Source organism: Momordica charantia (genome assembly GCF_013281855.1).
Source record: "Momordica charantia cultivar OHB3-1 chromosome 8 unlocalized genomic scaffold, Mcharantia_2.0 BLBB01000008.1, whole genome shotgun sequence".
NCBI classification, from domain to species: domain Eukaryota; kingdom Viridiplantae; phylum Streptophyta; class Magnoliopsida; order Cucurbitales; family Cucurbitaceae; genus Momordica; species Momordica charantia.
In genome coordinates, this window is record NW_028275166.1 from 11001651 (window position 1) to 11025657 (window position 24007).

The following is a 24007-nucleotide window of genomic DNA, read 5'->3' on the forward strand; positions in this document are numbered from 1 at the left end:
AACGGTTGGGACTTGTTGTTGAAGATTCTGCTATTTCTTTCTCTCCAAAGATTCCATAGAAATGCTCTGATAAAGAGGGACCACATAATCCTCTTGTTCTTTTTGAAAGGATGTCCCCCCAAGGTTGCTTGTAACATAGTGTTTATATTCGCATGTAGAGGGATTTGCCAATCAAAAGCTTTGATGATGGAGCTCCAAAATCTGTGAGCAAATTCGCAAGTGACAAAGAGATGGTTTGGGTTTTTGCTTCCTTGAGACACATAATGCACCCATTTGGAGATAAAACCATCATTGGCAGGCGCCTATGTAATCTATCTTGGGTGTTCATAGCTTTGTCACTAAGATCCGAACAAAAGAATTTTACTTTTTTGGGGTACTTTTCTGCCCAAATAATCTCAAAAGACAAGGGGGGAGGAGTTTGTTGCGTATCTGTGAGGTGCTTTAGGAGGGATTTAACCGTATAGGTTTGAGTGGGATCCATAGGCCAAATCCATTTGTCTTCCCTGTGAGAGATGAAAAGCTGAGATTCTGTGCTCAAGGTCAAACCATTCTGCCAGTTCCTCATCTTTGAGCGGTCTACGAAAATGGTGAGTCCATGAATATGGATTGTTCACACATCTCACTAACCTTAGCATCTTTCTTTGTAGAGAGCGAGTAGAGTTGGGGGAAGTCCTCAACCAAACGGGTATTAGAAGTTCATCTGTCGTTCTAGAAGCTCGCCAATCTACCATTTCCAATTTTACAGTGGACTATGTTTTTCATGTTGTTAATGAACTTAGATATGCCAGCCCAAGGACCTTTGTAGATTTTGGATGGTTGATTTGGCCAAGGATGATTTGGAGAAATCCCATATTTCGCCCCAATCAGTAGTTGTGTCCAGAGGCTGGCTTTTTCTGTTAAAAATCTCCAGACCCACTTTGATAACAAAGCTTGGTTTCGATTCAAGATGCTGCCTATCCCCAAGCCTCCTTGCTCAGTAGGGAGTTGTCAATACTTAATCTTTATTGTTTTTATTTTTTCCTTATGTTGCATAGGATCTTTCTACTATATGTAAGAAGACCTAGATTGTACATATTTAAAAATATTATAATATTATTACTCTCTCCAAATTAAGATGAGAGTTCAACATACATGACCTTTTGCTCTGACACCATGGTAAGTCGCAATTGAATCTAAAAGTTTATGCAGCTGAGTTACAGTCAATTTAATCATTTATTCACATTCTAACAAAAAGAAGGAAAACCGTTAAAAATACTTTAACGAGATAACCAATACCACAACACCCAACACCCCCCCCCCCAACAAAAAAAACCAGTTTTGGGTATAGAAATCATTTTCGAGGTTGGGTTTGGGTGCTTCTGTTATTTCTTTACTTGTAATTTTTCATTTATTCAATAAAAATTCTGTTTCCTTGTAAAAAATAATTAACAAGATGAATTCTTTTACCTTCATTTCCTTTGCAAAATAAAATACTAAATTTTTTTGCAATGATGTCACTTTTCAAGGGAGCTCTAAGATAGAAAGATAGTGTAGTATAAAGTTTGGTTGTAATGTACAAATAATCATCATTAAGAAAGTTTCACAGTTTGGTTTACACCAGATGCAGTGAAAGAAAGAAGAGAAACGTTATAAGGGTTTATAAAAAAACCACCCTATTGGTGTTAATAAGCTGAGAGTCATATTTACCAAAAAGAAGCAAGACTATATAGCAAGCCCAAGAAATAAATTAAACCCCACAACATATCTTGATTTCTCGGCTTGTCTTTGAAGATTTTGGCTTTTTCTTTTTTTTTTTTTTTTTTTTTTTTTTTTCCTTTTAAACAATTCCATTGATGTATAAAATTACAAAAGATAGGGAAAGCAAGCCCCAAGAACCAAAGGAGTTACACAAAACTTCTCCAATTGGTCAAAAGTGAATCAAAACTATACGAGTAGAAGAGCAGAGATGATTTACACCATGTGATAGCATGGTTAATGATATTATCGTAAAGCCTATCAAAAGAGATCTCTTTATCACTAAAGAGTTTATGATTCCTCTCCTTCCAAGTGTTCCACAAAAAAGCCCTAATGAAGTGCAGCCAAAGGAGCTCTTTTTCCTTTTTGAAGGGTGGCCAGTGAGAACGAAAGTAAGAAGGTCCTTGATGCAATAGGGTAAGGCCACTTTCCACCAAAAAGACGAAAGAGATACATCCCAAAAATTGGAAACATAAGAGCATAGTGTGGAAGATGTGTGGTTGAGACTCCGCATTGTTTTTACAAAGAGTGCACCAATTTGGGGAGATGGCCATGTGTGCTAATTCACGAATGAAGAACTTGATCTTTTTTGGGTAAGTGTAACCCCAATGGACTGTGCAAGTGGTGTGAGTAGGGAATTCTCCTTGATGTCCATGTCTATAAGGAGAGACTTTGTTGAGAAAAGGCCCTTGCTGTCAGTCTTCCAAACCCATAGATCATCCGCTTGGACCCTTGGTTGAGGTGAATAGAAGCAAGGAGGTGAGATAGCACAGCCCATTCTTCAATCTCTATGTCTTTCAGATGACTACGAAAGCCTAAGTCCCAGTAGCCCTCTTCTGGCATTTCTTAATTCATAGAACTTATTAATTGATGATTAAAATTAAAAAATAAAAATAAAATAAATATCAAAGTAGGAGCGAAAAGAGAAATTAAATATCTCTACTCCTTGAGCCGCCCATTCAGAAATATTTTAGACTATTATGTAAAATTATTCTACCGCTGTATCTTTTGGATATTATTTGTTCTTGTTTGGTTGTTTGTAATTAGTTGCTGATTTCTAGGAGATTGATAGGGCAGTTGATCCTTTCTCCTTTTATTTCATGTCTTTCCAAGTTAGTTCTCTATCGTAAGTTTTATTTAGATCTATCTTGTATACTTTATTATTATTATTTTTTTTATAACTGGGAGTCGGAGCTTTGCTCCCTTATATCCAGGGCACCCACGGCCGGACCTGAGAGACATAAAAGGGCTTTTGGTATTAACCTCACCAGAAGGTTCAAACTTGAAACCTCTAAATCAGTATGACCAAGAGACCCAAAGCCCTTGACAACCTTTGGGGGCTGCCTTGAACAACACCAAGGTATAGTTTTTGCCTGATAGATATAACTTGTATAGTACAAATTAATGAATGTTATATAAAGATAGTATTTAACAGACCTTCAAATAAATATATCCATTGCCTTCTCTTGAGTAATTTATGGAAACAATATGTGGATAGTTAGTTTCCACATCAAAGTGAACAACATCATGAGCCTCATGAAAGAGATTGCCTGGTCAAGAACATTGTCAGATATGATCCATAAGTAATTAATTTTGAAGCATATAAAATCACTAAAGATTTTCATACATAAAATTGGTACCTAGAGAATCATAGTAGCTTATTGGAAGGCTAAGTACGGTGCCAACAGAAAGATTGATCACATGGAAAGGAAATTCCTGCTTTCTCAGTCTAATTTGGGCAACCTGATAACAAATACTCAGACCGAGTTAGACACTTGCTAATGAACAGATGAAGTTCTAAATAATAAATACATCAATCAGGGGAATACCACGTGAAAATAGGGATGAGGTCTCCTAGCACTCAAAACATTTAAGTCTCCGTTAAGTAATTGAGAATGAACTTAAAAGAGAATAAAAATAACACAACTAGGAACCTCGCGAGTTGAGGAAAAATAAAATAAAATAAAAATAAAACAATGGGCCACACAGAATAAGAGTAAAGGGAAAGACTTTCTGTGCTCCTAAATGAATGTCATGTTTTCCAAAATAAATAATTATTTCTAACTTTCGCATAGAGTTCATAATAAATGAATGATTCTATTTGATAGTTAATGGTAACGGAGAGCAACAATTCTCATTATCCATTTTCATTCTCGATTAGTAATGTAGGCTTACAGTTTAGTTGGATAGTAAAACACTGAACAGAAAATATATACCCATGGATGTTTTTAGTGGCTCTCTAATTTTTCAGCCATGACACACAAGGAAATAAAATTTATACCTCTGCCACCCTGACACAAGCAGCAATCTCCATTCTTCCGGAAGAGCGATCCTTTGCCTGAATGCATGCAATATTGTTACTCTCTGAAGTTTTTATTCTATCCCCATGAATAGAGATGGCATCCTTCCACGCATCTTCATCCTTTTCACCACAACATCTTAAAAGGGAATATGTTATTGTTCTTTTTCGACTCTGACTGTCCCAGTGGCCATATGAGTCCATGGATGATGGTAAAGCTTTGGTTGTCGTGTAGTAGGGAGGAAGAATCCAGGTGATTGGAACTCCGAGAGCAAGGGGTAGATTAGGTATAACTGATAAAGATGCTGAAGCATTGAAAAACTTTGTTTCGATATTGGAACCCAAAGTTAATTCACAAAGGAAAGAAACTGCAATATTTGCTATGCCCGCAGATCTGGGGAAAAAAATAGAGAAACCCAGGTAAAGAAAAGCAGGACAGGTGAAAGCAAGATAATGATATATGAATGAAAAGAGGCCATCCTACGCCCAGCAAAATCCTCCCAAAAATGGATCATCACCTCATTTTTCATAGTTCAACTCTGTCTGATATTAATGTCTAAATTGATAAAACCTAATAGCTTAAAATTATCTAAAATGAATGACTAAATTTGTTAAACCACCATTGAACTAAAAAACTTAAGCTAATGGGTTGCAATCTAGGAAGCACAGACACAGACACACGACAGGGACACGTCGACACGTTAATTTCGAAAAAAGTAGGACATGACACATTGGGTACACGTTAAATATATTTTTTTTAAATTAAATATATATATGTATATATATAATTTTTATTTAAATATTAATTAAAAATAATAACGCACATAAACATAAGACCTTTCAATTGAAAAAGGAACTTTTATCCTTCTCAATGTGCCCCCTCCTTCCCATTTAAAAAATGCATGCTTCCTCCTTCCCATTAGAAAGTTGGGTAAGCTTCAACCCATTTCCCCATGGAAAAAAAAAAAACTTTTTATCCTCCCAATGTGTCCCCTCTTATTCCTACCTCTATTCTAGCCCTAAATCTTCTCTCATAAAAAAGAAAACCTAATTTTCATCTGCCAATGTTACACTCTCTTCTTCCCCCCTAATTTTTATCCATTTCCTCCCACCCACCACCTCCTTCTTCTCACCTCCACTCCTCCTTTCTCAATGTTGCGCCTCCTCTTCCTTCTTCTTCTCATCTCCTTCTTCTTCCTTCATTAGATTTTGTGGGTGGCTGTTGAGTTAGGATTGTGCTGTCTTTAGTTTTTCTTTCTTCTTTTTATTTTTTTATTTTTTTGAAGTTATGGGACTTTTTTATTTGGGTCTTTGTTTAATTTTAGGGCGGGTCAGACGTGTACCAAGCGTGTTCTGCACATGTTCAAAATTAAAAAAAAATAAAATTGGGACACGCAAATTGGCGTTTCAGATGCGTGTCCAAAGCGTGCCCGAATGTGTCGGACCGACACTTGTCCGACATGGACACTCTGCCTGAAATGGAGTGTTTGTGCTTCCTAGGTTATAGTAAATTAAATTTACAACACTACCCTCACTTTGGGCTAAGACCCAACAAGTAGTTATCAATATTTTAAGGAAATGATATCACTCCACCTCACACCATGAGAAAGAAACCTTTCAAGCCAAAGATGATTGATGTATTCATTTGAGAAAAACACTCCTGGCTTTTGTGGGGTTGGAAATTTGCATAAGGCTCAACATGTAGTTATCAATATTAATATTGAGGAAGAAATGACATTAGAAGAATTAGGCACAAGACCTCCGACTTAAATATCATGTTAAATCACCACTAAACTCAAAAGTTTAAGTTAATGGATTATGGTAAATTTAATCATTTATCAATACTTCAACACTCACTCTCACTTGTAGGCTTTAAATTTTGCACAATGCCCAACAAGTGGTTATTAATATTAATTGGAAAGAAACTGACATTAAAATTGATAATGCCAAATAGCTTAAATCATTTGATTAGTGCTGGTAGTAACATGAAACCGTTGCTCTATTCCTATTTTATATAGTAACATGAAACCATATAATTCACATTTTGAATCTTTTTCTTTTTCATTTTCAATAAAATATTAAAAATTGGGTCTTCATAATTTGTTTTTTATGATAAGACATGATATATATTAATACAAGAAACAAAATAATAGCCTAAGGGCAGGGGGATGATGCTCAACAAAGCTGGTAGATTAGTATCTTCCAATCTTGAAGGATCAAAGATAAAGTTGTAATTACAAAATAATTTCTTAAGAGGTTGTAAGTTGTACATCATTTCTAAAAGAATCAAAAGTGGATGTTACTCTTGGAAAACTCTTTGATTTCTCTCCTTACAGAATTGGGTCTTCTTAATAAAATTTTTTTTTTTTTTTTTAACTCCTAACCTCCAAGTAATCACAAGCATTTCTTAACGATCAAGCACAACCACCCCAACCAACAGTTTAAATTGACTATTAACCTTAGTCCAAATCAGGGGATGAATAACTGAAAATTGAACACAAATAAGCATAAAACTAAAATATATGCAGTGGCTTCGATCCTCATATTGAATTAAATGTCAAATCAAGAGATGGAAGCAAAAGTATAGTTTTCTTCAGCAATAATTAGTGCATACCTTCCATATACCATATTGATAAAGCCAAGATCCCTCTCGTTTATATAACTCACGAATTGAACATCCTCCAAAGCAGTTGAAGCAGGCCTGTACCCTCTACCATTAAAGCGCTCTGGCAAACTATATCTCAACACCTAAGCAACATATGTCATACTTCTATCCAACAGATACCAATATCTCGTTTTTAATAATTACAGAGGTGGAAACAGTCTCACCTTTTCATCATCAATAGTCCAATTATAGCCTTTGCATAATTGATAAAAGGAAAACACATCACCCTGACAATAGATTAAAAGTCAGTTGATTATCCATAGGTAATCCAATGTAGATTTTTTGCTCCGAGTCTTAATTGTTACCTCTGGAAACAAGGGGTAAATAGGCATCTCGCTCCCAACACCTAGTTGTTCATTTTGTACATTCAACACCACATTGGACGGAATTCCTACTTTTACATTTCCATGTACTTGACATATTACAGAACCTCCATTGCGATAAAAAGTGGCACTGATGTTCTGAAATTATTTTTCAAAAGAAGGAACTAAATTAGGAAACGGCAAGTGCAGACTTCGTGACAAAACACAATACAAACTATCATGTTGGAAAATTAGAAACTTTTTTTACATAATTTCAAGAACAATAGTGGCGACATTGCTAATCAAGTAGTTCAAATAATCAGATAGAATGCTCAGATTTTCTTTGCATGATACTGATATACATGCTCAAAGTTGTATCATTTTGACTAAAAGGATACTGAAATGGATATGACTTAAAGACTTGGTCTAATTATCAATTTGCATCAGTGTTTTCAAGGCGCAAGGCGCACCTCAAGGCGACAAAAAGGCGTTGCCCGAGTGAAGTGAGGCGCACTTAATAAAATAATAAATAGCAATTTTATGTATAAAAAATACTCTAGATGAAGATATTTGTAAAACTATTTAATGTGCATATAAATTTTAACTTAAGAAAAATAAAAAATTTAAATTTAAAAATAAAATAATAAAATAATAAAATTAGAGGTTAAATAAATAGAATACTAAAATAAAATAAAATTTAACTCACAAATTAACTTAAATAAAATAATTTATTGCCATCTTGCCTTTTCTGCCGGATGGCAAGATAGTTGCATCAATTAGTGCCTTGAGAACCTAAAAGAGAATAGGAAAAGACTCCATGAAACATCAAATACCCAACTCTTTTATTCTATTTTTTAATTCTTCTTCTACTTCTTTTCCGATTCTTTTTCTTCTTCGTCTATAACTCTTCTTTTCTTCATTTTCGAGCACAACCAGTTCATAGGTGAGTGAGACTAAATCTTTTGGCTGTGTACAAAGAAGGAGAAGGAAGGAGAGATGGCTTCATAATCGTGCAGTGACTTGGCAAAGGTGGCGGCAACGAAGGAGGAAGGTTTTCGGGTGTGGGTATTTCGATTTTTGGGTGTAGATTTTCATATTTTTAGAGTTTCTTTAGTGGATTTTTAACATTATAACAAAAAAAAAAAAAAGTAAGGTCGCATCACTTCAAAGAGGCGCTCGCCTCGGCTTATGGCGATGGCGCCAAGGCGCCCAAAGGCGAGCGCCCGATTGAAGGTGCTCGCCTAGGCACCTTGCAAGGCACACCTGGGCGAAAATGCCTCGCCTCTCGCCTGAGGCGAGCGCCAGGGTGCGCCTCGAAAACACTGATTTGTATGTAAACAATAACAACAAATAAGAAAAAATCAATACCAAAAAAAAAACAATAAATAAATAAAAATATGGAGTTACAATATTTTTATTTATTGAATATATGCATACCTTCCATATTGTTATATGCATGCTTCCATATACCATATTGTAATTTATTGTTATTTATGCACTATATATATAATTTTTAATAAATAAATAAAAATTATATATATAGTGCATAAATCTATATAGTAAACATAGTTTAAAAAATCAATACCAAAATAGTGTCATAGTTAACAAGATACATAAAACAACCAAATTCTATTAGTTCTCAACAAAATACTAAATTAGAACAAAAAGCATCATCCTCATTTAAATCTAAAGTCTCTTCATCTTGGACATCCTCACAATCTTCCTTTTCCAATTCTTCTTCTTTGGTGTCATCATCATCATCACTAACCACCACTCGCACTGATTTTCGAACTCCAGAAGTTGTGGGAGTGGGGGTAGCAGGTGACTTTCCTTTAGATGTACATCTAGTTTGCCTTATGGACTCTCCAACATCACTAGCCTTGGCGACACCTTCCCATGTGAGGAGGTCATCATCAAAGACCAACTCATTTTCATCTTGACTATCTTATTCTTCTGAGTCTTCCAATCAATCATTCATTACTTTCTATCCCTCCTATCAGTCCACCCATCTAACATCAATGAACAACCATTTCTTTTCCATTCTACCTCATGATCGACCATTAGATCTTTTTTGTATTGTACTCATTTTTTCAAGTACGTTACTATAGCTTCATGATAAGGAGGTATCAAACCAGGACCACATTGCTCCACAGCTTCTAACATCACTTGAAAACTTCTTAAACGAATAGTACTTAGAGGAATACATGCTTGATATATCCAACCCATGATGAATTACGCTGTAGCATCCCTCCCCTCTTTATCATATTTCTTATAAATAGTTGAATGCTTAAGCTTCTTCATTCTATTTCTATCATCAACAACTTTACCAGGATGGTGATAAACAAATTTGTCCAGTGCCCCCTTTGGTCGCGGTGACTTTTAACTGTGATTGACTATAAGAGTTACTACTTCTTCCTCCACTTCCTCTTCCTCTTCCTCTCCCTCCAATACTACTCAGATTATCACTTGTGTTTGTTCTTATTCGCTTGTTAGTTGGAACTGATGTTGGTCCACTGCCACTACCACCAACTACTTCCATCTCATCTTCCTTATCTTCTTCAGTCAAGGTTACATCCTCATATGATGGGAGGGCATTACTCATTTCCCTACTTGCTTTTGATCTTGTTTGATACTCCTTCAATTCATCTCTCACATTAGTTGGGCATTTCAAAAATGCTTTTACATTTCAATTTCCCCCAACCAAATGTTATGTTGCTCGACAAATGCCACCTTTAGAAATTTTTCCACAAATGTGCATTTGGAAGTGTTTGTATCCTTCAGATATCCAATATGACGTATTGCCAATCGGGATGCTTATGTTTGTTTTGACCTTCTGCCATCCTATTATAATTGAAATTTGGAAGATACAAAAATAAAAGAAATGTGAAGCAAAAAGCCAAGATGAAGATTTAGGAAAGACGTGTGTGAAATGAAAGAGATGAAAAAAAAGATAGAAGATTTAAAAAAAAAAATAGCAAAACAGAAAATTAAAACGAAAATCTAAAATGAAACCTTCAAAGATCCGATGATGGTGGCGGCGAGTAGTAGCAGCGGTGGTATTAGCAGCAAAGGAGAGAGGAAGCGGCGGCAGCGACCATCGGAGATAGCAGCGGCGACAGTGGGTGAGGGACGCGAGAGGAGAAACCAGAGAGAATAGAGATACGATTTTAGAGTTTATGTTATTTTTGTAGTTTTTAACGTATTTAAAAAAAATTAAAAAAAAAGAGAAAAAGAAAATGAGGCAGATTGTCTCGCTTCAACGAGGCGATCGCCTCGCATCAAGCGACAAATGCGCTCGGTTGAAGGTGCACCGAGGCAACATCACCTCGCCTCTCACCTGAGGCGCTCGCCTGTGTGTGCCTCGAAAACACTGTAAAGGATACAAATTTCTCAAAGGAAGCGAAGAGAGAAGAAAAAGTAACCACTAAGTAATTTCCAAACGTCTCAATAAAGATTCTTGTCGATTCTTGTGCTCGTTAACATCTTGCATTTCAACTTCAAAGAACAATGTAGTCAAAGAAAAAGTAGAATCATCATCTCTTCCTATCAATTCTTTATCAACCTCTTCTTCCCCATCAAAATAATTTTCAAACTTAAGAAAAAACTCGTCTTCTTGTTCAATTGCCTCAATCTGAGAAGAGTTTTGGACTCCATAATTTCTGAAATCAACATCGAAGGCATCAACTTGAGGCAAATTTGAGTTACCTCTTGCATCTTCTGAAATTTTTGTTGGTCTTATGCAATCATTTGAAGTGTCTTCACTCTTGTGGTGGTAAAATCTTCCCATCTTGGTTAAGGTATCATTTGGATTTTCTTCTCTAGTTGTTGGGAGTTTTGTACAAGAAGAAAGAAAATTTCACGGCTATTGTTTGGAGTTTGGTGGCAAAATACCTCAGTGTTGTATGAAACTAATTTGTTAAAATTCGTACAAACTCCAACATTGTTGCTAGAACCTTCTTGGCGTACAAACTCCAAGATTTTGGTTGAAGTCGTGCCGGACAGCTCACGGTTCTTGGAGCATTCTTGGTTCAAGAAACAGATCTTGGTACCTTCTTAGCTTTGTGCAGTTCTTGATGGTAGTTGCTTTGATGATCAACTACTTTTGGTTCTTGATCGGATCTCGTAGGATTTTGTTGAAGACTCAAGTTCTCCAACCGACCCTGGATGATTTCCAGGATTTGTTTAATCTCACTCACATCCTTTTCGATGGTTTTCACATCTCCTTCGACCAATTGCAAGCGTATGATCAATGATCGGGGTGAGAGGATGAAAATTTGTTCCGTTTCTTTGCTGGTTAAGGAAGGATCTCCCACTGCTGGTTTCTTCTACCATTGAGTGCCTAAAAATTTGGATGCTCTGATACCAAACTAATGTAAACGTGCAACAAAAATGAATAAACTAACCTATCCCTAACATCACCTTTCCTTCAAACCCTTTACCATCACATGTACCAAACCTTACTAAAATTGACCCGAGTCAATCATCCTTATCCTTACCACCTATAGACACCTCATCAGGGTCAGCCTCATCTTTACCTAGACACCTCATCCGGGCCATCTAACCTTTTTACTACTATACCATTACATGTTTATTCAAGAAGGAACACTGAGAAAAATAAGCAAGTCCAAGAGTCAGAACATATCTCTGGAATTGAAATTGACGAGAACAGGGTCAGTGATGAATTAGACATTATAGTATTTGTTAATGATGAGCTAGACACTATATTATCCGCCAATGATGAATCAAATATGGTTGCCTATTTCTTTAAGGAAGGGAAAACGAACTTGTCCTCGATATCCATTGTCTCACTTTGTGTCATATGACTATGGTTAACCTTACTCAAGCAAACATTCCAAAAACATATATGAGGTAATACAAGCAATGAATCCTGAAATGTAGGTCTTAGAGAAAAATAGAACATGAAAGTTGGTTACTGTGCCTAAAGATAAAAAAGTAGTAAGCTATTGATGAGTATTAGTTGCTAAGGGATATACTCAAACATATGAAGTTGATTATCTTGAAACCTTTGCACCAGTTGCCAAGATGAACACAATACAAATACTTTTATCTCTTGCCGTAAATTATGGATGAGACATGTTACAATATGATGTAAAAATGTTTCATGTATGGTGATCTTGAAGAAGAAATTTATATGGAGATTCGACCTAGGTATGAGCAAGCAGGAAACAAAGTTTGTTAACTAAGAAAAGCATTGTATAGATTAAATCAATCTCCTAATGCGTGGTTGGGTAGATTTTTTCAGGTCACGAGGAAGATGGACTATAAACAAAGTCAAGAATATCATACATTGTTTATAAAACATTCTGCTCCAAAGGGAGTGACAGTACTAATTGTTATGTCGACTTTATTATTGTCACTGACAATGATAATAATAGACAAGATAAACTAAGAAATTGTTTAATCCAAGAGTTTGCAGTAAAAGAACTGAGAAAGCTGAAATATTTTCTTGGGATAGAGGTCGCTTATTCTAAAGGGGGCAGATTCTTATCACAACAGATATATGTGATCGACTTACTTTCTGAAATGGGAAAGCTTGGTAGCAGACCAATGGGAATGTCGATTGATCAAAACCATAGATTATGTGCAGCTAAAGAGAGTCATCCAACAAATAAAGAAACTTACCAGAGGTTAGTTGGAAAATTAATATATCTTTCAGACTTTCTCATGCAAGACCAGTTATTGTGTATGTTGTAGGAGTGGTAAGTCAATTTATGCATAGTCCAAAGGAAATTTAACTTCAAGCAGTGTACCAGATACTTCATTATTTGAAGAATTCTATTGAGAAAGGATTGTTGTTTAAGAAATGCGAGAAACTCAATTTGGAAGTTTAAGCAGATGCAGATCATGCATGATAGATAGACGATAGGAAATCAACTTCTGGCTATTGTACTTTCCTAGGTGGAAACTAGGAAAGCAGAATTTAGAACAATGACATTGAGCAATGACATTGAGCATCTGCGAATTACTTGCAAGATCGAGTTCAAGATCGAGTTCAAAAGCAGAATTTAGAACAATGACATTGAGCATCTGCGAATTACTCTAGATAAAGATTCTAAGATTATTTTAGAAAATTTGAAGATTCCATGAGAAGGGCCTCTGAAACTTTACTGTGATAATAAGTTGTTAGGCCTCCAATTGTAAAAACATATAGTAGGAAGGGTAAAGAAGTCTTTTTAGGAGAGGAAGGCCACAACAGCCAAGAGAGAGAAGGAGGGGGGACCAGCTACATGTAGGAAGGAGGGAAGTTTGCCTATAAAGGGAAGGGAATGTAGGCTAGGGGGGCATTCTAGCATTTTGTGTTGGTTAGCTTTTGGGCTATTAGGGAGAGATTCCCCACCCTCTCGGATTGGTGAGTTTTTTGTTGCCTTAGGCTGTTCTTGTTCTTTTTGTATCACCTTCGGGTTATCTTTCGAAGTAAATCTGAATAGTGAGGAGTTGATACCTCACAAATTGGTATCAGAGCCTGTCGAAACTGGGCGATCAAAAGAGAGAATGACGGTAAAAGAGCTCGAAACCAGGTGTGAGGCAATGGAGAAGGAAGTAGCAGAAGTGAAGGTGGAAATCACACTGTTACATCAAAAATTTGATGAACAGAAGAAATTGAGGCTGAAGGCGTTCATGGCTCAGGTCATCGGAGGTAAGTCACAATCCGTGTCGACGGTAACGGGGGACACATCGGTGATAAAGGGGAAGGCGATTGAGGATGACGTCTTAGGACAAGAGAACGGTAATCAAAATACTGACCGAAATCGTTTCAAAAAGGTTGAGATGCCGATTTTTGCAGGTCTGGAGCTGGAGGCGTGGATTTTTCGAGCAGAGCGATATTATGAAATCCAGAAGTTGTCTGAAGATGAGAAGATGCTCGTAGCTATTATCAGTTTTTATGGTATAGCTTTGGCTTGGTATCGGTATACTGATAACAGAGAGAAGTTCCGCGACTGGAACGACCTCAAAGGGCGACTACGTGATCGGTTCCATCCGGCAAGCAAAGGCAAACAATGTGCACGGTTATTATCGATCAGACAGGAGGGCACGTTCATAGAGTACCGACAGACATTCGAGGCTCTGGCGGCAGCTCTCCCGCAACTTTCCGATGAAGTGCTGGAAAGCGCTTTCTTGAATGGGCTCGACCCAGTGATGCGCGCGGAAGTAAGGGCCCTAGAACCCAAAGGTGATCAAGTAGTGCGAAAGGCCCAACTCATCGACGACATTAACACGGCAAGTCTGGAAGCTGACCCCTCCAAGATAGCAGCCATGATCCAGTGGCCAGAACCTAAAAATGTGAAAGAGCTGAGAGGATTTTTGGGACTCACAGGGTACTATAGAAAGTTTGTATCGAACTACGGCACTATTGCAGCCCCTCTTACCCAACTGCACAAGAAAGACAGTTTCCAATGGTCGGATCAAGCTACTACAGCCTTTGAGCAACTAAGAGAGCAATGGTGACACTACCAATATTAGCTCTGCCGGATTTCACGACCTCGTTTGTCATAGAAACCGATGCGTCAGGGACAGGACTAGGAGCAGTGCTCATGCAAAACCAGCGACCAATCGCTTACTTCAGCCATACTCTTTCCTTGCAGAACCAAGCGAAGTCAGTGTATGAAAGAGAGTTAATGGCTGTTGTTTTAGCAATCCAACGCTGGATACCTTACCTCCTGGGGCAGAAGTTCGTTGTTCGGACGGATCAACAGGCCCTTAAATACCTTTTAGAGCAGCGTATAGTCCCACCCGAATACTAGAAGTGGATCTCCAAGTTGCTGGGATACGACTTTGAAATACAATACAAGCCCAGATTGGAGAATAAAGCAGCTGATGCTTTATCACGGATGCCGGCGACTCCAACACTAGCAGTCCTTTCGGCAACCGCGGTGATCGATGTGGACGTTATAAAAAAAGAAGTCTCTGAGGATCCTCACTTTGCCAAGATGTTGACTAGCTTGAACGAAGATCCGGACAGTGAACGGCACATTGCACTACAAAAACCGCTTAGTCTTAACCAAAACATCAACCTTGATACCAGCCATCCTTCAGATGTACCACAATTCGGTAGTTGGAGGACATTCGGGATTTCTGAGAACCTACAAAAGACTAACAGGGGAATTATACTGGCACGGGATGAAGGAGGATGCTAAGTGCCATGTGAGTGAATGTGAGGTGTGTCAACGACACAAAACAGAGTCCCTAGCTTTGGCGGGACTTCTTCAGCCCCTATCGATACCTGACCGAATTTGGGAGGACCTAACGATGGATTTCGTAGAAGGGTTACCTAAATCACAGGGGCAGGACACGATTCTAGTGGTGGTAGACCGTTTAAGTATGCGCATTTCATTCCTTTGAGCCACCCGTTTTCAGCCAAGGTGGTAGCAATGGGTTTTATTAAGGAGGTTGTTAGGCTGCACGGCTTCCCGAGATCCATCATATCAGATCGGGACAAAGTTTTCATCAGCCATTTCTGGACGGAGTTATTCAGATTGCAAGGCACCACACTCAAGAGGAGCACTGCCTATCACCCTCAGACGGATGGACAATCAGAACGGGTGAATCGCTGCTTAGAAACATATTTGCGGTGTTTTTGTAGTGAGAAGCCTAAGTCCTGGGGACAGTGGTTGGCATGGGCAGAGCATTGGTATAACACCACTTACCACAACTCACTGGGCTCCACACCTTTCCAGGCAGTGTACGGCCGAGCTCCTCCACCTTTAATATCCTATGTAAGTCAGAAAACAGCCAATGCCACTTTGGATCAGCAACTCACTGAGAGAGACCTTGCTCTTGATCGTCTGAAGGAACACTTACAGAGAGCTCAACACCGTATGAAGAAAAGTGCTGATAAATCGCGCCGGGAGGTGGAGTATAATGTTGGCGACCTAGTGTTCCTAAAAGTGCGATCCTATCGCCAACTGTCTATAGCCAAAAGAAGGAATGAGAAGCTGCAGCCTAAGTTCTACGGACCCTATGCTATTTTACAGCGGATTGGTAAAGTCGCCTACTTATTGGACCTACCAGCGGAAGCACGAATTCACCTTGTCTTCCATGTGTCACAATTGAAGAAAGTTATTGGGACAGCTTCAGCCGCTCCTCTTATTCCACCACAGCTCACAGAAGATTGGGAATGGGCCGCAGAACCAGATAGAGTGTTCGCGTTTCAAAACAATACCACCACAGGAGAAAGGGAGGCTCTCATCGGCTGGAAGGGTTTACCTGATGAAGAAGCTACTTGGGAGAATGTCCGTGACATGAACAAACAATTTCCTATGTTTCACCTTGAGGACAAGGTGACGGTTGAAGGGGGGGGGGGGGGGGGGGGGGTGATGTTAGGCCTCCAATTGTAAAAACATATAGTAGGAAGGGTAAAGAAGTCTTTTTAGGAGAGGAAGGCCACAACGGCCGAGAGAGAGAAGGAGGGGGGACCAGCTACATGTAGGAAGGAGGGAAGTCTGCCTATAAGGGGAAGGGAATGTAGGCTAAGGGGGGCATTCTAGCATTTTGTGTTGGTTAGCTTTTAGGCTGTTAGGGAGAGATTCTCCACCCTCTCGAATTGGTGGGTCTTTTGTTGCCTTAGGGCTGTTCTTGTTCTTTTTGTATCACCTTCGGGTTATCTTTCGAAGTAAATCTGAATAGTGAGGAGTCGATACCTCACATAAGTCTACCATTAGTATTGCACATAATATCCTTATGAAGAATTGAACAACTTTGACTATTTGTTTAACAAGTTAGGAATGAAGAATATTTATTCACCAGTTTGAGGGAGAGTGTTAAATTATATTCTTTTATTTTCCCATTGGATTTAGGTTTTTAATAAGTTAGGGTTTCCTTGTTTTGATAGGTAAGTATTTCCTTATCCTAATAAGCAAGGATTTCGTTTTCTTTTCTTCTTTCTAGCTACTATTTACAGCCTTGTATCAATTCTTTGAAAGTAAGGATTATTTTTTTCTTATCAATTAACACATACGTTAAAATTCTATTTCTTACTACAAGAAATAAAAGTAAAAGGATAGCAACATATGAATAACAAGTTGTCAATATCTCTTACACATTTTCCAGATGAAACTGCTGAAAGTTGACCAGAAGACTTGTGAACATTCACAATCGAATTATCCAAACTAGCATACTCAACATACGTCCCAACTGTTGGACCACCTTTAACTGTGAGCTGAGCTTACACAAAAAAGAGAATGCTGCCAAATTATACATCTAGATCACAAATTTCTTTTATATTTTTTGGAAGGAGTGTAAGAAGGCAAAATGAAATATAAACATTATACTCGAGAGCAATGAACCTTTATATCTTAATTTTCTCTATTTCATACTTATTTTTGCCCTATTGCAGGATCCACAATTCAGTGACTTACCATATAAGAAGCACCGGGAAGAAGAAAAATATCATTGGGGTGAACTCTTGGTGGTGCATAGACTTCAATTTTTATTGGTTCACTTAATATTTCACGTCCAGATTGTTGTAGAATACTCACCTGTTTTCAAGAATACATTTAACCTGTAAATTCAAATACTTCCCCTACAGAAATTGACAAATAAGTGCAAAATAAACTATTGCAGATAAACACAAAGGCAACAGTAAACTTACATAAAGAGTTGTTGTTCCAAGTGAGACAGCTTTAATTTTGAAACTTGGAGCTTTAACCATCCCATGATCAGTAATCATTGAATCATCGTTGTCTACAAGCTCAACTATTCGATCCTCTATATGTACTAGAATATGCATGTACACAAACTGCATTTCAAAACATGCAGTCAATGAACTTTTCCTTTTTCTTTTTAATAGAAAAATAAAATCTTAGTAATAATGAAAGAACACAAACGAAGAGGGACAAGGATCCTCCTAAGCCAAGGTCCCCAAATTTTTTATTTTATAAGAAACAAATATTTCATTATGAAAAGAGGAGACACACAAACGGACTCCCCTTGTAATATTCTTTTGTTTGCAAAGATTTGCATCAAGCCATAATTACGATTTGCAAATATTTGCATCAAGCCATAATTACAAAATACTTTAGAAATTAACACAAAAAAAAATAGAAAATCTAAATAAATACCAAAAGATGTCCCAACTAGTGTCCTCCCCTTGTAATATTCTTTTGTTTCAAACCACGTTCACCACAAGAGGGCCATCACCCCATTGGACCAAAGAGTTCTCCCTTGATTGCTAAAGTCCCTAGCTAAAGAAGGCTCTGAGGCACTGTTTGGGAAACACCAGCTAACCTTGAAGGTGCTAAACAGACCACAGCAGCAAGAGGGCACAAAGGGTCAGGCCCCAGATTGATGATTCGAGGCAGCAAAACATTTATCGGTGGAAACAACATCCGGCCACCCTTGCACAACTATGATGTTCAACTTTTCCTCCAACTTTGAAAACCAGGATAGAAAAGGCAAACGTTTTCAAATTTTCAAAGAGGCATGGAGTCTTAACATTAACTTTGGCAAGTTAGAAATTAAGGGGATCAACACTGTGGAATAGACCATCTCCTCCATAGCTAATTTCGTCTTTGGTTCCAAAGTGGATGAATGGTCATCCACTTACCTCACTTACCTCCCTGTCTTTTTGGCTCCTATAACTGGAAAAGATGTATGCAAATTTCTCAAATAGGAGCATTATTTGATCTTCAAAGGTGGTGGGCTATCTATTTAAGCGGTGTTTTCTAACCTCCCTATACATCACATGTCTTTGTTTTATGTTCCAACATCGGCTCCTAACCTTATGGAGAAGGATTTTAGGGCAATTGTGGAATGTGAATCTCATCGCTTAAAGGGTGCATGGGCATGGATCCTGAAAATAATACATGAAGGACAGGGAATTATGAGGCGTCCGTACTTCTTAGGTCGCAGCACACATTAAAGTTAACAAAGAGCTAAAGAGAACCCTCCCGACGAGCTAGAAGACCAAACATGAATGTCTCTCCTCCCCTTGTCTAATGCCAACGTCCCTTAGCAACAAAAGTAAGTCTAACAACTCCAAAGTTTCCCTACCTGTCAAAGAACGAAAAAACCCAAAAGAAATAGACGAAGAACTGGTCAAGGCCTATATAACTCAGGCCACAAAATGCAACCTCATATCAAAGAGATGGTGAAGGTAGGCAAATAAGAGACGGGGCTTATCATCCACCCAATTCCAAAAAAGTAAACATCAAAGTCATCCCCAATAGAACATTTTAAAATTTGTGAAAAGACGGGGAAAATAGAAGAAATAGCTCTAGTTGCTTTAATTGAACTCTCTAACTGAGACCCACACAAAGGAGTGTGGCCAGTACTTTCTCCCAAAAGGGGTTGAACGTCATTTCGAAGCCCCAATTTGACAGATACTTGATACGATCTATACCTAAAAGGGGCCATTTGGTTCAAGGTTTCAAAAAAGTTGCCTGTGATTAAGATGCCTCAGATTAAGATACCTGGGAATAAGATGCCTGGGAAAAAAATATAACTGTGTTTGGTTGTATATATATGTGGGATTAAGATGCTTGGGATTAAGATGTCTGAAAATTAATTATATATATGTTTATTTTGTGTGATTACTTTATAAATATGCATTTTATGTCATTATAAACATTGATTAATCACAAATCAAATTTAAATAAAAATAAATAAATAATATAAATTAAATTATTTTATATTAGCATTCTAAATTTTAAATTAACAATTTAGCTATACTAACAATTTAGCACAATAGTCAATTGAATAATTAATATTAAATGTTATTTAACTAAAATTCAATATATACATATTTAGCAATGATATATTTGTATAAAGCTTTAAAATCAATCAAAATTAACTCCCAATAATTAATTTACATTAATTAATTTATCTTTATTAAGTCAAAATAATAATTATTTTAAGCAATTATGTTTTAATTTAAGTTTCACTCTTTAATAAATATATTATAAATATATATTTAAATTTATGTTGTTGATTTTATTTAGCAATCAATCTTAATAATTATCATTTTATGTATTTAACAAAATTAATCATTTTCATCTTATTAACTGCATCAATTAATTACATTTTTTATAAAAAAAAATGAAGTATACACTTTAATAAATTAATTTATTACAATAGAATAATTAATTTAGTACATTATTGGTAAAATTTTAATGTTGTTTTATTAATTATAAATTTAATATAAATATTTTAACTAATTTAATTAATTTGAATAAAATAAAGTAAATAATTACATTAAAAAATTATTTAAAAGAAGAGATAGGAGAGTCTGGCACAAAACCCATGGACAAACCATGAATCTGGAAGAGAAAAGAAAGCCCTTGTCCATGGGAATAAGAGAGGCTTGGGAATAAGCTATTCTTAGGAAAAGATTTCAAATCTGTGTAACAAACAAGAGCTTTACTTGCCCATGCCCATTCCCACCCAGAAAACCACCCAACCAAATGGCCCCCAAATCTACTTTTAACTTGTTGAACTACTCTAACCACCTTTCAATGAACAAAGCCCAATCTATTTTTGTACGTGTAGTTTTGGGAGGAGATAATTTTCTCATTAAACAAAATGACCCACTCATGGGTAAACATAATATAGTAGAAATTCCAACTAAGGAAACTAATTATAAAAGAAAAAGAGATAACTAGTAATTTAGATTAAAAAGACTAATATCCAACCTAAACAAAATAATACTCTATTTAAATAATACAAATCTACAATATGAATGGCTCTTTCCCACACATCAAATAAAATATACCTAACACTAGACATAAGTAGTTCCACAAGAGCAAGTTCGTTACTCAAGAACTTTTGGTCACATTAAAATCAACACCTCAGACACATGGCACAAGCAATAGAAAGTTTGCAGTTAACTCCTAAACATCCTTCCTCCGGAAGGTACAAAGAAGGGCCATAAGCAATACAAATAAATTAAGAAAAAAATAGCAATCAACATTTTTGTGCATATATACACCAGATCAGTTAATATTATTCAAAGTTAAAAGGTCAAGAACACCCACAACTCTCAAAGTGAAACTTTGAATAACATAAATCATGCCATAAGTTCAAAGGAAGTTTTATTTTATTTTATTACTTTTTTTTTTAATAGTATAAGAGAAAGGGAGCTGCATAAAAGAACGGAAAACTGATAGTTGCTATATGTAAAACCCGTCCAATTATCAATGAGTTTAACACGCGTAGATCTGCCCATAAGATAAACAAAATCAAACTCAAACCTGGGAGGAGTCAAAAGTACTTCCATCACTAATCCCAGCAGCCAACTCAACAACTTCCCAGCCTTCTTCCTATAATTTAAGATTCACATGGTGAATGCAGTTTATATGAGGGATTAATAATAAAATATGAATAAATTTAGACCTAACTTCAACAAGATTTGTTCTATAGATTGTACAACAATGTCCTTGAGTTCTAAAGAACATACCAGAAGGCTTATTTCTTCTTCAGAGCTAATCTTGATCCAGTCTACATCGGCAACATGAACCTGTTAAGCATTATAACACTCTTAAGAAAACATGGAGATGGAAACAGGAGACCTTGTCATTAAATAATAATTTGCCCCAATTAGAAATCAACATAACATATCCTCCATAGCATGAGCATGTAAAGGTGTACATATAGAAAAGGCAATGGTACAAATATAATAAAGTTTCTGACAATTACCAATAGTCACAAAAATAATGCTATGGAGAAGAACAAAATTACAAGAATCTATAAGGATATGAAAGAAATAAAACAAAACCAAGGCTAAGAACTAATGGAAAGATAAATTACCACGGCTGAAGATGACAGTGGAGGACTAAGCCCAATGTCATATACCGTCACAAGTGCCGTCCCCATTCCTTTCGGTGACAACACTAACTCTCGGCATTGTATGCCCGGAGCAGGTTGAATAACTTCAACAATACGAGAATCATTTACAGCAGCATCCAAGAAACAACTCCCTCCAATAATTGACACGTTGACCTGTATATTATAGAATTTCTATTAGTTGTGTATTATTGTAGATATCATGGTTATAACTTTATAAGCTATACGTTATCTTTAGGTGCCAATTAGTAAAATATCATTTATAGCAATTTTACTTTTTATTAGAACAGTGCTCCCTTGAGTATACATGTGTGTGAGTCTCTAGTAAATTGCTGCATTCTAAGACTCCCAGCATTGTAAACCCAAATAGAGAGGTGTAAAAAAGTCAAGCATCTAACAATAAAGAACATAATAAAAAAGCACTGAAACTTCAAGGCACCTTGATTGAAGAGAAATAATGTTTGAAATCTGTTGAGAAATATAACCCAAGTAAATGTGCTTCAAAAAAGCATGAAGAAGAACAGAGCCCTACTTTCTTGGTTATAATTTAATAGAATATATATATATATATATATATATGAGAGATGCATTTGATGATGTAGGATTTTACCTTAATGGTAAAAAGTGCTCTCTTCTCTCTCCTCTTTTTTCCTTCCCTCTCATTCTTCCTAGGGTCTAGTTTTTTGTTCCTGATTGAAGCATTTTTAGTATTTGAAGTAGATTATCTACGATTTTTGTTGATATATTCAAATGAGTTAAATTTACCCAACCCATCAGCTTAAGCTTTTCATTTGAGTGGTAATTTATCCATCTTTAACATGCTATCAGAGCGGGAGGTCCTGGTCCTGATCTTGCGTTCGAACCCCTGCATTGTTATTTCCTCCCCATTTATTATGATTTCGACTTGTTGAGTCTTGTTGCAATTTTCCAAACCCACAAGTGAGGGGGAGTGTTGAGATACTCATAAATGAATTAAATTTACCCAATCCATCAGCTTAAGCTTTTGATTTGAGTGGTGATTTATTCATCCTTAACAGTTTTAATTGATGGAGGTCAATAGTTGCAAAGTTGATGATTCATTTTTCTGCATTTGGGCTGAGAATGACAGTTTTATGCTAGAAGTGAATAAGAATTTGATATTAGTTCTTCATCCTTCTCAGTTTTTGTGGTTTGAGAGTCATATGGCTGAGCTGGTCCAAACGCCTGCATGTTCCCATTTCTTTTTTCATAATCGAAGTGCTCATGATACATGTTGAATCCAGAAATCTTGCTTCAATCAATCTTGGCTCGTAGAGTGGATTTTGTGGCCAACTATTTTTCGAACAAGAAACAAACTTTTCATTCATAATATGAAAAGGAAGAAAAAGTTCAAGGATACAAGCTCCCAAATCAAGCGGAAAAAAAAAAAAAAAAAAGAAGCAATCAAACGCAAGAACCAAAATACAAGGAAATAGACGAGATCTAAAGCCCAAGAAATATCAAAAAGCTAAAAATACATATGCTGAAAAAACTTTCAACAACAAAGCTTGACTGTATGCTGAAGAAGAAACCAAAACAACCGCCAGATTGAAGAAGCAAAGAAACTGAAACCTCCCTTCACCAAGAAAATATCGGAAAACCAAAAGATTTGAACCCTCAAACTTACTGCAATGCGAAACCAACCAAAAGTTTGATGCCCTTAACTAAAGTCTATCCATTCAGTGATTGGAACTAGGGTAAGTCCTAAATCTTCAAAAAATTTAAGAAATCCTTGATTATCAGCGCAAGAAGCCTTTTCAACTACTAAAGGGTATTCCCGAGAAGGAGTATCCGTTTTCCCATAAGCGCGTAAGGGTCTTGATCTTCTGCAAAAAAGGGCGACCTCTGATAAATCTTCCTTAACACCCTATATTCCAAAAGTCCTGTTGAATCCTGACTACTGACACTAACAATGAAATCTTCATCATCATCAAACAAATCGTTATCCTTAAAGTGTTTATTTGATTGATCACTTGTTGAATTAATGATACCATGTCTGAGAGGTGAATTACCCTTCTGGATTCCTCCTCTTTCCTTCACTAACCTCGGTGAGTGCTTCTTTCTTTTCGAATAAAAAAATGGAAGGGGAGGAATAAATTTCCTTGGTGGCAGTAAATCAGGGTTAAATCTAGGGCTGCTATCAACGAAAGCGTCAGTTGTCTTGGTTGCCTTATCACCTTCCAAAGGTTGAGA

The 24007-nt window shown here is 36.7% G+C and overlaps 1 protein-coding gene across 4 annotated transcripts in view; it reads right to left on the reverse strand.

Annotated features, from left to right (window-relative positions):
• Nucleotides 1-24007, reverse strand: part of EMB3012 (embryo defective 3012) — a 69490-nt gene that overhangs the window by 6803 nt on the left and 38680 nt on the right. For all 4 annotated transcript variants that reach the window (XM_022296451.2, XM_022296452.2, XM_088127453.1 and 1 more), the window contains 12 exons: nucleotides 21761-21952; nucleotides 21411-21470; nucleotides 21205-21273; nucleotides 17610-17756; nucleotides 17377-17496; nucleotides 17058-17177; nucleotides 7004-7159; nucleotides 6863-6925; nucleotides 6648-6781; nucleotides 4016-4427; nucleotides 3375-3477; nucleotides 3172-3284 (listed from right to left, as the gene is read on the reverse strand). In XM_022296451.2, coding sequence (XP_022152143.1) covers nucleotides 3172-3284; nucleotides 3375-3477; nucleotides 4016-4427; nucleotides 6648-6781; nucleotides 6863-6925; nucleotides 7004-7159; nucleotides 17058-17177; nucleotides 17377-17496; nucleotides 17610-17756; nucleotides 21205-21273; nucleotides 21411-21470; nucleotides 21761-21952 — 1689 coding nt within the window. The remainder of the gene's footprint in view (nucleotides 1-3171; nucleotides 3285-3374; nucleotides 3478-4015; nucleotides 4428-6647; nucleotides 6782-6862; nucleotides 6926-7003; nucleotides 7160-17057; nucleotides 17178-17376; nucleotides 17497-17609; nucleotides 17757-21204; nucleotides 21274-21410; nucleotides 21471-21760; nucleotides 21953-24007) is intronic.